At 41.7% G+C, this 14,654-nt stretch overlaps 1 protein-coding gene across 1 annotated transcript in view; it reads right to left on the reverse strand.

The window, feature by feature from the left end:
• Positions 1–14,654, reverse strand: part of pals1a (protein associated with LIN7 1, MAGUK p55 family member a) — a 78,617-nt gene that overhangs the window by 10,440 nt on the left and 53,523 nt on the right. Inside the window, exons 2-10 of the mRNA XM_079691728.1 lie at positions 11,581–11,867; positions 9,765–9,942; positions 8,843–8,943; positions 7,957–8,064; positions 6,199–6,276; positions 5,677–5,817; positions 5,363–5,524; positions 2,192–2,269; positions 1,883–2,066 (exon numbers count right to left, since the gene is read on the reverse strand). Of these exons, the coding sequence (XP_079547854.1) occupies positions 1,883–2,066; positions 2,192–2,269; positions 5,363–5,524; positions 5,677–5,817; positions 6,199–6,276; positions 7,957–8,064; positions 8,843–8,943; positions 9,765–9,942; positions 11,581–11,766 (1,216 nt within the window). The 5' untranslated portion in view covers positions 11,767–11,867. The remainder of the gene's footprint in view (positions 1–1,882; positions 2,067–2,191; positions 2,270–5,362; positions 5,525–5,676; positions 5,818–6,198; positions 6,277–7,956; positions 8,065–8,842; positions 8,944–9,764; positions 9,943–11,580; positions 11,868–14,654) is intronic.

Below are 14,654 nucleotides of genomic sequence, written 5' to 3' on the forward strand. Positions count from 1 at the left end.
ACCATTGACAGCCACACTCTATCCCCCCCCCTCACATCCGCAACCTCGGAGTCATTTTCGACAGTCAGCTCAAATTCAACCACCACATAAATCACATCACCAGGACCCCCTTTTTCCACCTCAAAAACATTGCCCGTCTCCGCCCATCACTCTCCTCCTCTGCTGCTGAAACCCTGATTCATGCATTCATCACTTCACGACTCGACTACTGCAATAGCATCCTCTATGGCATACCATCCAACCTCCTCAATAAACTCCAACATATCCAGAACTCTGCTGCCCGCCTCCTCACCCACACCCGCTCCCAAGACCACATCACTCCCATCCTCCAGAACCTCCACTGGCTCCCCGTCCGTCAAAGAATCCACTTCAAAGTCCTCCTCATTACTTACAAAGCCCTCAACAACCAGGCCCCCCCTACCTCACAGACCTGCTGCACCACCACACCCCTTCCCGCTGCCTCCGTTCATCAGAAGCCAACTTCCTATCCATCCCCACCCGCACCAATCACCGGACCTGGAGGGACAGAGCCTTCTCCGTCGCTGCCCCCTCCCTCTGGAACTCACTCCCACAACCCATCAGAGACTGCACTGACCTCACCACCTTAAAAAAACTCACAAAAACTCACCTCTTCAATCTGGCTTTTAATGTGTGATTGTTTTTGTATTATTTGACTTTAACTTTAACTATATATTTATTTGTTGTCCCTTTCTTCTCTTTTCTTTTTTCTTCACTATTATCTGTAAAGCGTCTTTGAGCACCTGTAAAAGCGCTAACAAATTAAATCTATTATTATTATTATTATTATTTTAAACTCGATGCGCTCTGAAACTACGGGGCGGCCGAGGACAAAAAATACACATGCGTTAATCGCGTTAAAATAATTAGTGGCATACATTTTTTATGCATTTTTGTCTCGAATGACTAATTTGCGTAGTCGTTTTGTTACACAGTGAATTAAAGACCGATTTGAAAAATTGAAATTGGAATTCCAAAATAGATCAAGAAAATAGCCTTGTTACAAAAAATCAGGCCATTTGCACCAACACAACCAAAGTTATTGCAAAATGAAAAGTGAAAAATGACCCATATGGACAAAAACGTCCACAGTGATACCGGAGGGTTAAAACATTAACCAATAACTTTTTAAAACCTTTTTCATCTTTATGTTTTAAACGGCAACACACTGAACGTCAACTTAGCCTCCTTAGTAGACTCACCCCTACTTTAGTGGGAACAATGAGTCTGCGTCTTTGATGCGCACAGGCGGATGATGCGGGGATGCAATGCACACAGGAATAAACGCAGATCATCCTCTGGCTGCAGCCTTGACCCGTACTTGCTTTTGATCAAAGTCAATACGGAAAACCTACACTCACACGGGTATGTGGCCGTGAAGGAAGCGCTAGTGAACTGTCAACAGGGGGAGCCTCGACCGAGCCGGCCGTCAACGGCCCTTGACGACCGGCCGTTCTGTGATTCTCCAGATTCTACAGAGGACCAGTCCGCCCCAAGTGACACACGTTTTCTGCCAGACGCTGTTTCCTCTCTCACTTTAGGTAACTTCACTAAAAATCAATCCATGTTGCAGCTTGCATAAAGTTAGCTGAAGTTAACTAGCTAGATTTCACTGATTCTCGTTATTTTTTTCTGACGCTGCGCCTCCCCTGAAGCTCTCTGGCCCTCACACTTTGAAAACCGCTGCACTACACCAAAATGGATCAAATCCTCCAGCGCCTGAAGGCCCCCTGCTCAAGAAGAACATCAACGGCCCGTCTGAAGATTGACACATTTACAAAATCTGCAAGGAATCAAATACTTATTTCCTTCACTGTATAAGTAAAACACCCAAAAGACAAAATGGCCAGACAGAGGGAAGTACCTGGTACGAGTCCGGCTAGCGGCTGGTTATCCTCGTCTCCGTCCCTGTAGGCCTGCCACCAGTTGGGGTCGGACTGGCTGATGATGTGGAGAATGTCCCCCTTCTGGAAGGACAGGCCCAGCTCTCTGCACGGCACATAGGGGTCGTCTGAGGGGTCGTAGTCAAAATGGGCCTTGACATGGACCTGAAGGAGGGAAGGAGACTGGGTTTAGATCACATCCAAAAAGACATTTAAAACATAATTTGAACACTTTCTAAATCTGTTCTTTATCAAAACATTTGCTCAGATATTTGTGATTGAGCACTCACCACGGACTCTTTGACAGGGGGGGGTTTGCCCTGATTGCTGGGAATGAGCACAAAGGTCAGGAGGCCGTGCATGTCCGCCTGAAACAAACACACACACAAAATAATTTGTCATTAATCATCCTCACATGGATTGTTCATTTTGCATTTAACTTTTATAATGACCTTTGGTCCTTTTGCTGTTGTCATATGTAATAAAAGTATCACTCGATACAGCAATTGATAAGGGAAACTTATCATCTTGACATGAATGTGATGGATGAACAACAAGGTGGCGCTGCGGATGGCTGCCTCTGTGTTGTGGCCCAATAAACCTAATTCCTTGTGTATGTAGAGCTACTTGGCAATAAACCTGATTCTGATCTGACTTTGATGCAGATGTTGGACAGGAACATTTCTAAATAACATATAGTAAAGGAATTTTAAGTTATAGGCAGTTGGCTACATGTGCTTGAATAAGAATAACATACAAAGAACCAAGGGTGATCCATATTTATTTTGGTGAATACCATCCAGTTGCCTTTGCCAGAACAAGTCAAATTGTTCTTTAAAGTTCACACATCAGGGCAAACAACAGGGAGAATATTGGCCAGAATGGTTAGGCTTTCATTAACCTGTTTTTCAGGTCTCAGGCTCGAAAATGACATTCCGAGAACAAATGACTATATCTTCAAAAAAAGGGGTAAATTAATGATCTTTTCTCTCAAATCAATGATACAACTGTGAGTTGGATGTAGAAAGTCAGAATCAATAGATGTTTTTATTTTAAAGTAAATTCAGATTGAACATGGTGAAAAAATGTAAATTATAGTTTCCGTCCAAAAAAAAACATCACTTATAGTCAGGGTGCACATAACTGGTACGCAGGTACGCATGCGCGGCACAAATCTGAATTGCGTAACGTCACTTTTGTCGCTACGCGCCTTTGCGTACCTCAAAACAAAACACATATGTTGTCTACACGTGTTTCTTGTCAACACTCAATGGAGTAAACTACAAGACATGTACAAAAAAAACAAAGACATTACTTTCTGTGACTGACTGAACTGGAGCTGGGCGAGCCGCGCAGGACATAACCGACGAACCTGTAAAGCTTTACAGGAGGCAGAGGCTTAGATCACCGGACAACAGAGTTGGTCGCTGTGTGCACAGACAGGGTTAACGTCAGTATGAACAACAGAATTGTGCCAAAACTCCGCCAACTGGCTGCAGTGGGTGACTCCCCTGTGCACATTCTGTGCCCCGCGCACACACTGGAGAACTGCGCAAAATCAGCTGATCACAACGTTCACGCTCTGTGGTTAAGCTGCTGCAGTTTTATTTACAACAAAGTGGAGTAAAACACACAGTTGCAAACTTACTGTGTTATGGAAGAGTTTGAAATCAGATCTTGTGTAGGAATACTCTGTTTCAGTACAAGTCCTGCATTCAAAATGTTACTCAAGTAAAAGTAGAAAAGTATTATCATCAAAATATAGTTAAAGTAGCGACAGTAAAAGTAGTCATTGTGCAGATTGGTCCATTTCAGAATAATAAATATGATATGTTTTTATAATGATTGATCATTAAAGTGTTCTCAAAGCTGGTAAAGGTGCAGCTAGTTTGAATGACTTTGTATACTGCAGGGTAGCTTGTGAATTTACTCCAGGTGGAACTAAAGTTTGATTTAACACTATGTGATATAACACATTATATTTCACACCATTCATCCACATCTGTAAAGTAACTAACGGTATTAAATACATGTAGTGGAGTTAAAGTTCACCATTTACCTCTGAACTGTAGTGGAGTAGAAGTACAAAGAAGCATCAAAGTCAAGTACAGATATCTCAAAATGGTACTTAAGTACAGTACTTGAATATGTGATTGTAACTTCCCACATCTGAAATCAGATATGACTTCAAGTCATGTGATCATTTCTTAGTATTTGATCCTTCAACTTGGCTTCAGGAAATGTAAGGACTTCACAGTTTTGGTAACAAGTTTTGGAGAAAGCAAATCGGAGGCTTAAAAAGAGGCATCTTCATCATCTTCATCATCTAGCATGCACGAAGTGTAAATAGAGGACAGTGAAGGAGACACTGAGGAGGACCACGCTTCGTGTGGGGTGAGTACCAAACGCTGTCTCCTGGTACACATCTGGGTAACTCACTAAAAAATTGATGTGCACCCCTGCTTATAGTGAAAACCACCCTTGAATGATGGGATGGTAGAATAAAAGCTTTAGGAATCCAAACTATAACATATAATAAGTACCCTGTATCAAGATTGATGCAAAACAAGTAACATTTGACCTTTTTAGAGTGGTTTAGCAAAAAAAAAACACCTCTTGGGTCATTTGGGTGGATTTGCCATATCTCTGGAACCCATCGGACGATTTTGATGATTGACACATCTTTTGAACCGTTAGAGCCAATAGAATCGAGAGGGAGTTCCTAAATCCATCCAAACATTACCATTGATGAATCAGAGTGATGCGCAGCCAGCATGCCCCAAACCGGAAGCTGGGTTAAAGCTCTCATACACTATATGAAAACTGCTCTTACTGACAAAATGGAATGATGGATTATCAGTAATCATTTCAAAGAGACATTGGATTAACCTTCAGCAGCGTTTATATGCGTTTTAATGCCATTGAAGACAACTTTGATCAGAAAACAGCAAAGGTAAGACGTATCTGCCGTTTTGGCCATGTAAAGTGAAGTTGTGTGTTGTCTTTGCTTGCCTTCGCTGCCACGAGTTTTGGCCGTGGAGTGATGATACTTATACCATTTGAATCTGTGGAATCTCAACTTTCATATGATAGACACTGCAGATCCAATGAAGTATAAAATATTTCTACCGTGAGTTATGTGCTAAGTGAGTAAGCACTCTTTCGCTTAGTGCTCATTCAGAGGCTCGGCGTTAGAGTTGTGTTTTGTTTCGGTAAACATGGTTCATATCGTTAGTTAGCTGAGTTTCTTCCCGTTAAGGGGTATGACACATTAATAGTAGGGGTCGACAGATTATCGGCCTGGTCTCTCTTATAATAAGTATATAAAGATGTAAATGCAGATAATGCAGTCCAAAACGGACACGAAAACACCTGGAGTTTGAAACAAACAATGACTAATTGTTACACCCCTAAGTGATCTTATTCATTACTCCATCAAAGAACTCTTTGGATATACTTACAAGAATATCAAAGACCTGGTTGACATCCTTCCCTCTGATCTCGATGCCGTTAATCTCCAGGATTTCATCTCCTTCTGACAGAAGTCCGCTTCGTTCAGCGGCTCCACCTCGAACAATGCGACTGATCACCACACTCTCCATCTCATTCCGCACCGTCGCCCCCTGCAGGACACACAGAGTAGCGGGATGATGGACACACATGGACATGACCCACTCCCTGTGCTATTTACAGCCTTTATTATTACTATTACTATTTACATGGTGGGATATAGGTCTCTCCTCATTGATACAGAGTGAGTGTGTGTTCTCCTCACCAGTGGGATGTCCTGAGCTTTCTCTATGCGCACAATCTTCACAGTCTCCCCCCCCAACTGGGTTAGGGTCTCTCCCTGGGTGGGCGGCGGCTCAAGTTGCATCTCCTGCTCTGCTATCCTGTCATGGGCCAGGAGCAAGGACTGCAAACCCACACAAGCATTCAACACACACACAAACATTAGTAGTCATAGTATAACAGGATTTTTCCGAAAACAGTGTGTGTGCATTTTTCTTATGTTGTGTGGTTGTGTTTGTTAACCTGGGTGGGTTTGCGTGTGTTTGATAGTGTGTGTGCATGTGGTTATGTGTTCAGTTGTGTGTGTGCATGGTTTAGTGTGTGGTTATGTGTGTGTGTGTGTGCGTGCGTGTACCTGGTTGTGTATGTGGTTGTGAATGTGGTTGTGTGAGATGGTAAACCAGGATTTGTGGGTGCGTACATATAGATGTGTGCGAATGTTTATGTGTGTGTGGTTTTATTAGTAAAGTTGTTTGTGCATATGGTTGTGATTTAGGTTGTCTACCTGGATGTGTGTGTCTGACAGCAGGCTGTGTAGTTCCAGTCCCTCTTTGTGCTGACTCGTCTGGATGAGAATCCTGGTCTGGAAACATAAGATATCACAGCATCATCAAGGCAAAGTCACCATAGCAATAACACATTCAACATATTCAATATAGCAGCAGCAGACATTTCTGAGCTTAAAGGGATCATTTGTCTCATTTTATTGTAAAGCCCCAAACATAACTCAAAATAAACAGCTAAGGGTTAATCTAAATCTGGGCCCAGTCTACAAGGATTTGAGTCTAACAGGAGGCATTTCTTTGAGTGGGTTAGGTTAGATTAAGTCTGAAAGTGTTTTCGTCTTTAAAGCCAAATGCAGGGAAGGTTGTGGAGAGGCCAACATGGAGCAGGTGTGTGCGGCTCTATAATGATATGCCACTGAAATTAGCCATATCTTATCAACTCAACCTGTGGCAGGAAGAACATACAGCACTGATCGTACTAGCATCATGCATGTTGGCATATCTTAATCTGGTTATCATGAACCTGGTATCATGTGTAAATCACCTATGATAGCAGGTATCAAACTTTACAAAGTAATATTCACTACTATGCTTGGAAACCTTTCAAAAGTCGAAAAGCTTTGGATCTGTCTTTCTGATGAAGTCATTGGTATCATACATTTCTATAGATTGGTGCTGGAATGAGTTCAAAACCCAGGAATAAGTACACATGTTACCATTTCCGGTACCTTTGTTTCAAAGTCAACTGTTTTTTTAACTACCCAAATAAGGTCTGTGGTTAACACAGGCTCACAGGATTTTTACATTTTGTTTTACGACATAACAATAGTAGATCCCACACAGCTGAATCTCTGAAGCTTCTATGTGTTATAAAAACTGTGGCTGCTAACAAGTGGCTAAATAAGCATCATAAACGTTTTTTTGCCACAGAGATTAATTTGGGCAATATTCCCACTGCTTTTTGTTGAGGGAGCCCTTAGTTATACAAACTTCCTACAAAAATATGTCATCACAGCACCACTCTATACTGAGAGGCTGTTGGCTACACATATTATTACAAAATAAAAAAGTTGGCATATAGGAATGTGTGTGTGTGTGTGTGTGTGTGTGTGTGTGTGTGTGTGTGTGTGTGTGTGTGTGTGTGTGTGTGTGTGTGTGTGTGTGTGTGTGTGTGTGTGTGTGTGTGTGTGTGTGTGTGCACATGCTGTAATCACTTGTGTTTGAGCTCTAATTGATACTCAACAGAGCTGCTCTGTATCCAATCTCATTATAACACTCACTGACCTGGACTGTTATTTTGTGTGTGTGTGCGTGTTTTAGTGTGTGTGTGTTTTAGTGTGTGTGAGTGTGAGTGTGAGTGTGAGTGTGAGTGTGAGTGTGAGTGTGAGTGTGTGTGTGTGTGCACATGCTGTAATCACTTGTGTTTGAGCTCTAATTGATACTCAACAGAGCTGCTCTGTATCCAATCTCATTATAACACTCACTGACCTGGACTGTTATTTTGTGTGTGTGCGTGTTTTAGTGTGTGTGTGTTTTAGTGTGAGTGTGAGTGTGAGTGTGAGTGTGAGTGTGAGTGTGAGTGTGAGTGTGAGTGTGAGTGTGTGTGTGTGTGTGTGTGTGTGTGTGTGTGTGTGTGTGTGTGTGTGTGTGTGCATGTTTTAGTGAGTGAGTATGTGTGTGTTTGTGCATGTTTTAGTGAGTGTGTGTGTGGATGCGACAAGAAGTGTCTAGGAAATAAGATTTCAAACTGGAATTACCTCCATGGCCAGCTGCAAAGCCTGATGTGTGTATGGGTACGGAGGAGAGGGTCGATGCATGCTGGTTGCCACGGCATTATGGATCTTCAGCGCTGACTGGAAGTCAGACTACAGTAGGAGAAAGACAAGAGCAGCTTCTGCTATATTCTTCTCATCTTCTCACATCACCATACAGTACCTGTATTCACATGGTTTAAAACTGAAATCAAACTTTTCCATTTGCTGCTTTCAAATTGACAGTGTTAACTTGCGCTTGTTTTGGTCATTTCAGTTCTTTTGAAAAAAAACAGGGTTGAGTTGGACAACCAACAATGTAAGGCTGGGGGATATATATAATATTCTCAATGTATTTTAATTGAATACTATGTTCCTTCACTTTAATGTACTAGATGATATTTCTTATTTCCTCAAAAAAGGTTCCAGGAAATGTCCGAGCAGCCACAAAGGGATATCCAATGCTTTTAAGATTCTTACAAATGGTTCTAGAAACAGTGACATCTTTATTTGCTGTGGGCTTCACTGTGGACTGAGGCACATGAACACCTTCAATGACTTGTAGACAGATGTGTCAAAGAGAAAGCCAAAGAGGAGGTGGTTTCTGCAAACTCTTTACATTTATAAGACTTTGGGCTTAAAAAATATCCAATGCAAGAATATTTAATACTGGCATACTAGAGTGCCTCTCAGTAGCTTCCATTCAAAAGCCCTCCTCCATATATTGAAGCCTTCATTTGAACTTGTGGCATCTGGTGAGGCCCCAGTTGTCATGGAGGCTCAGACAGCACTGCTTTGTCTTTGTAAATCTCTTTTAGCCAGAAAGTCTTGAAAAAGACCTACATTTCATATTGACTCTGAAGCTCTCTCAATCTAATGCTCCTTCTATTACCTTGTTTAGTAGTGCAAGAACATGCTCGATGTCGCTCTGACTCTGCTGGTCGGACAAGCATCCTCGAATCTGCTTCAGGGACAGCAGCAGCTCCTCCAACTCTGCAATAAGAAAACATGCACTGTTTCATAACTTGATGCACTGGCCCAACATTGGCAGTGGCCACCACCTTCATAGAAGGGGGAAGAATATCATTGCTTTTGTGTTGACAAAAAAAAAAATGCTGCGCAGTCTCTGGTCATTTTTTTGTCCATGGCTTTATCAAAGCACAAACTTGTTCTGTATATTTATTATTTAACGGTTTAATTAAATTAATGTGAACTTTATAAGGTTTTTAAAGTTATTTTTAGGAATTTGGGCTCATTCAAAGTTTCCCTAGCACAAAAGGAGAATAACCAACGACAAAATAATATAAAAAGATCTGCATTGGTGTCAGCATCGGCCACATTTTTTTAAATTGCTATTTTAAACATCGGCATTGGGCTTGGCTGACACATTTGACAGCGGTATATCTCTTTTGATAACATTTCACTTCCACAAATCAACCCACAGAAAAGAGAAGAACAGAAAGGGGCTTGAAATGAGAGATGTACTTTCCTGTCAGTTGACGGCTTGCTTTTCCTGGCTTCAGATTGAGGTATGTAAGAGCTGCATCTAATTCCTTAAGTAAAGGCGCTACTGTGTGCGTGTCAACATTGCCACCCCTCACAACGTTTAATTAAATCATCCTCAAGAGCCTCTCATGTCCTTCTCTCCCTCCCTGAGGAATTCCCTCCCTAGCAGTAGTCATGCCTTCCTTACATTCCTCTCCCTCCCTGCCAGCTTTCTGCAGACATTTGATTTCTACCGTACACTGTAACTTTTTATTCTTGTCTTTTCATTTCTTTCTCTTTCATCCATTATGTGTGAGTGTGGGTTTTACCTAGCAGTGCGTGTGTGTGCTGGATGTTGAGAGCTGGCTGCTGCGGTGTGTTTGAATCCTCCAGGAATGTGGGGTTGTCGATGCCGATGTGGGGATGCTGGGAGAGCTTCCTGAGCCGGATGGAGGAGTTCAGGTCCAGCTGCCGACCCTCCTCCTCTCTGCGGCGACGCAGATCCTCCTGGCACACACACGGAAGAATAAATGCACCGTCAATAGAAATACAATTAAACAACAAAGCATAACAGCCTCTGTTACGACTGTCGCCTTCCTTTTCGTCTTAACTGTGTTAACCTGTGTTATATGTAAATGATCTGTGCGGTTGCCCTGACGTGATTGGCTGCCATCTCCTGGTCCGCCTCCTGAAGATTGTGATTGGAGCACGCCGGAGCCGACGCACTCCAATCGCAGCGCACAGCCGGCGCACACCTGCTGGAGATGACTACAAAGCCTGGGGACAATCATCACTCTCTGCAGGCTCTGACATGCGGACAGACGCCTCTCGCTACTTGCTCCTTGGAGAATTATGTTGAACTGTGATTAAACTTGTGTGATTAGTAGTGTCTAGAGTAGCTTAGTTAGAGTAGCTTAATTAGTGTTTAGAGTAATTTAGGATTTTGTGACTGTTGCCTTTAGTTTAGCTGTGTCTTTGTACAGACTCTTTTTGTTAGTTGTACCACTTTTTAAAGTGAGGTTTTGTTTCATTTCTTATTTAGTGTAATAGTGTTTATTCCATTGTATGCAACTAGACTCCTTTTTAGAGTCCTCCTTTGGTTGGTTATTTATGAACATGTGCCCTTTTGGCCTTTTTTGTTTGTTCCAGGCTGCATGCCTGCCACTTTGTTTACTCTGCTATATAAAATAAACCCTTTATAATTATACCGATTCCAACTGGTGTATGTTGCTTTCCTCTTCCTCTAGTCGGGACGTAACAGCCTCATGTTGAGTAAACAAACAATAAGCATTTCGTTCAATTTCTTCACTATAATACGTTATCGGTTACAGTGCAGTCAAAAATGTCTCCCAGCTTTGTGGATGTTTAATCCTAAATTGTGTTTACTCTTTGCCATGTCTATGGTTGTGTATGGATTAATAGTCTCTTTGCTCTTAAAATCATGTGTTTTCAAATCCGATCAAATGTTGTTTATATTGCCTAATATCACTAAACGCATATGTCTCAGCAGGCTTTACAGTTTGTACAGATCAAAAAGTATGGATGACAGTGTAAAAAATGTAATCAAATTATAACAGACAATCCATCGGCAAAATCGTCGACATTTAATTAAATAAAGGACCCGGAAGTCAATGTTTTTAGGTACCAGTATAAGTTTTTTGGTTTTATGCAATCATAAAATATCCCACTTGAGAATGTCTGAAACTTCTATGTGTCTAAAAAAGGTGGTTGCCAACAAGTGGCAAAGGGAAGCATTTGACACAAATCACACCTAACATTAGCTACCTTTAGCTTAGCCGTGGTGACTGTAGTTCCTTTATAGCCTAAAGTTACCGCTTGCAATTGCAATTATGTTCAACAATTAAAAGTGGTGATATACGTAGAGATTTTCCTGCTGAACAAAACGTGGAAGTATCAGAAATGTGTGTTTGCTTAAGGCCTTATTCAATATTCCTAAATCCAATGTAAAAATCTCAATGCTTTTTGTTGAGGGAGAGGTTAGCGATGCTAACTTTGGGGTTAGCCTACAAAAATCACTGTATCACTCTATAAGTGCGGTACTCAATAAGAAAGTAAGGGGTGTGTGTGTGTGTGTGTGTGTGTGTGTGTGTGTGTGTGTGTGTGTGTGTGTGTGTGTGTGTGTACCTGGTGCTGTCGTATCCTCTCCAGCTGTGCAGATCTTCTGACCGGTAGTGTTCGACTCCCCAGCTCTCCTGGACAGTCCACAGCCATCTCCCTATGTTGTCCTCCCCTCAGCTCTTCATCTCCTCCTCCCCCACCTCCTCCCTCTCCCTCTCCAGCGACATGGCCGTTCAGATGGGAGGTTGTCATTGTTGGTGTGTGGATTACAGGGCTGCTTGGGTAAGGTTTTCTAAATATCAGTGAAATCTAGGAGGGCAGCTCAGCAAACAGGGCGGCCATGATACCTTCAGCTGTGGAGAAAGCAGAAGAAATGTCATTATTTATCAATTTAATAAAAAAGCTTTGCTTTTACACAGAATATGACCTTCAATTTAAGTAGGAGGTTAAAACATATTAACACAAATGTGCATGTGTAAATGATGCACATGAATCTAAGAAGGTAAAATAAGATAAAAATACAATAAAATTAAACAGTAAAATTAAAGACAGAAATAAGACACATTTAATAAATAAGGGACACAAAATGACAGAGAACCAGTGGGAGTATTTATTATGTGGAAACTAGTGTGTGACATTCAACATCCCAACATTCCTCCAACATTGATACGATCACATCAGAAGAGGAAGTGTCCTGAAGGCCATTTAGCGGTGCTACACTATCAGAGTGAATCTTGACCATTAGGGATCCATTTACCTGTGACTATTGAGTCTGACATGACAAACACAGGATGTATGAGTGTTTAGTACTCCAAAATGAAAGTTTCTTAAAAATGAACTCTAAAGAGGACATGTTATGCTCATTTTCACATGTATGTTATTATTGTGTCCCTCTCCTGTGGCATGTTCATATGCTTAATGTTCAAAAAGCTCTTGATGTTTCTCATACTGCCTGTGCTGCAGCACCTCTTTTCACCCTCTGTCTGAAACCAGAGCCCAGTCTGCTCTGATTGGTTAGCTGGCCGGCTCTGTTGTGATTGGTCAACCGCATAGAGATGTCCCAACAGTTAGCCTATCACATACAATGTGTTGGAGCACGATCCAAAAGAAGCGAGTGTTACATAGAGATGTAATTACGTTATGGAATTAAACAAAGGAGAGAAAACATGAGGAAAAGGTGGCCAAAACAGCTGAAAGAACAGATTTCTCCCAGCAGACATTTGGACTTTTATTTGAAGAAAAACACAGGTGGTACAAATGACATAATGAACAAGTGTCCTCGTAAACTAGAACGGTGAGCCAGCCATGGAATTCAGCCAAAAATAGTAAATACAGGAAATGATAGCCTCTAAAAGAGTAGTTAAAAAAAAAAAAAAGCTTTTTGATAATATTAATTACGTTTTACCTAATACATATCAATTAATGTTAACATTTGAAAAAACACATTTCAGTCAACAGTTAAACAACATTACACAGCTTATATGATTTATCAGGATGTGTTGGTTTAGTTGGATCAGGTTTGAATGACAAAGAAACAGGCTAACTGTGCCAACAGTGACAGTTGGACAACTTTATAAACCCAGAGCGGCAAGAAGCGCTCCGGTCCCAGCTGAGCTCTTCACCTTTAGTTTTTGTATTTGCAGCGTTTTTGTTTATACAGCGCTTTTAGTAAACGCTGCCCATGTTTAATCAAGTTGGTGAAAGTTTTTAAATGCCGTGCATGTGTTAGGTTTGTGAAGATGTTTCTTCATTTGCATGTTTTGGCACATTTGTGTTTTAATATTTGCATTTTTCCTGGAGCTGCAGCTCATTCCTCCTTTTGTGTTGGGCCGATTTTTGCACCCGTCGGCCACCGTATAAAAGTGCAAATAAACAAAAAGTGGGGGGAAAAAGTATTATCCTTTAATGACTACGAAACTGGTGCAGACTGACTGACCAAACCTGTTGACCTGCTAGTTTACAACCTGAGCTAATACTATCTGAGCAACTAGTTTACTGGCTGTCGATTCACAATGAATGTTTTTACCAATTAGGATTCATTGGTACACTAACTAGTTCAACGGACTAGTTCAAAACCACTAAATAATTAATGACTCAGGTGCTTTCGCTCCATCTTAGTCTTCTAGCTCTTTCTGTTATGTAGTTCAGAGACAATTACGTCATCACAACCCCCCACTCTGCACACATAACCATGACAACGGCTTTGTCATCAGCCTGGTGGTCCCCCTGACACACACACACACACACACACACACACACACACACACACACACACACACACACACACACACACACACACACACACACACACACACACACACACACACACACACACACACAATAAAAATAAACAGGTGAGACAGATGGATGCCTTATCTTCTGTTCCCACAATAACAACAGCACATTGATATGCTATCTCTCACAAGCAGGAGAACACATACAAAAAGCATAGGTCCCACTGAGGTCCCATTATGCAGCAGTGAGGAATGCCAGGCAGCCCTGTGAACCAAATGCCACTGATGGGGGAAGGGAGTGTTTGTATAATATAGACCCTCCAGAAAAATGCGGGCAAAAATCCTTGATTATGCGGGCTAAAATCCCTGATGATGCGATTAAACACGCAGAGTTTTTATGTGATTTTATGCGGTGAAATTGCGGGAAGTTCAGAAAAGAAAGAATAGTTTTTTTTTAATATTGGGCGGTCTTATTTATTCTCTCTTACACACAGCCTCCCACTAACGTGAAACCCCTTTTAATTGTAATCTCTCTCACACACACACACACACACACACACACACACACACACACACTTCTCCGCCTCATTCTGTTTTCATTTACTCGTTCGTTATCTGACCAGCTTCAATCTTGTAAGCTACTCACTTCGTTTCTTGTAGCCCTCGAAAGGGTTTTGGAGGTTGATGCCTCGGTGAACGTGAGTTGTTTAGCTTTCTTGTCCGCAGCAGCAGAAAGCATTTTCAAATGAATCGTGGGTCGTCACTGTCGATTTTCTCTAAAACTTATGCTCCAACACACAGTTGCACGGGGTGCAGAATAGTTTCCCCCCACTTTCGTGAAAGACATCGGGGTACTGCTTTGTCCGGTCTTTAGCAGAAATGTTCGTCGGTAAATGAGATGGATCA

Source organism: Notothenia rossii (assembly GCF_949606895.1).
Source record: "Notothenia rossii genome assembly, chromosome: 7".
Taxonomy (NCBI): domain Eukaryota; kingdom Metazoa; phylum Chordata; class Actinopteri; order Perciformes; family Nototheniidae; genus Notothenia; species Notothenia rossii.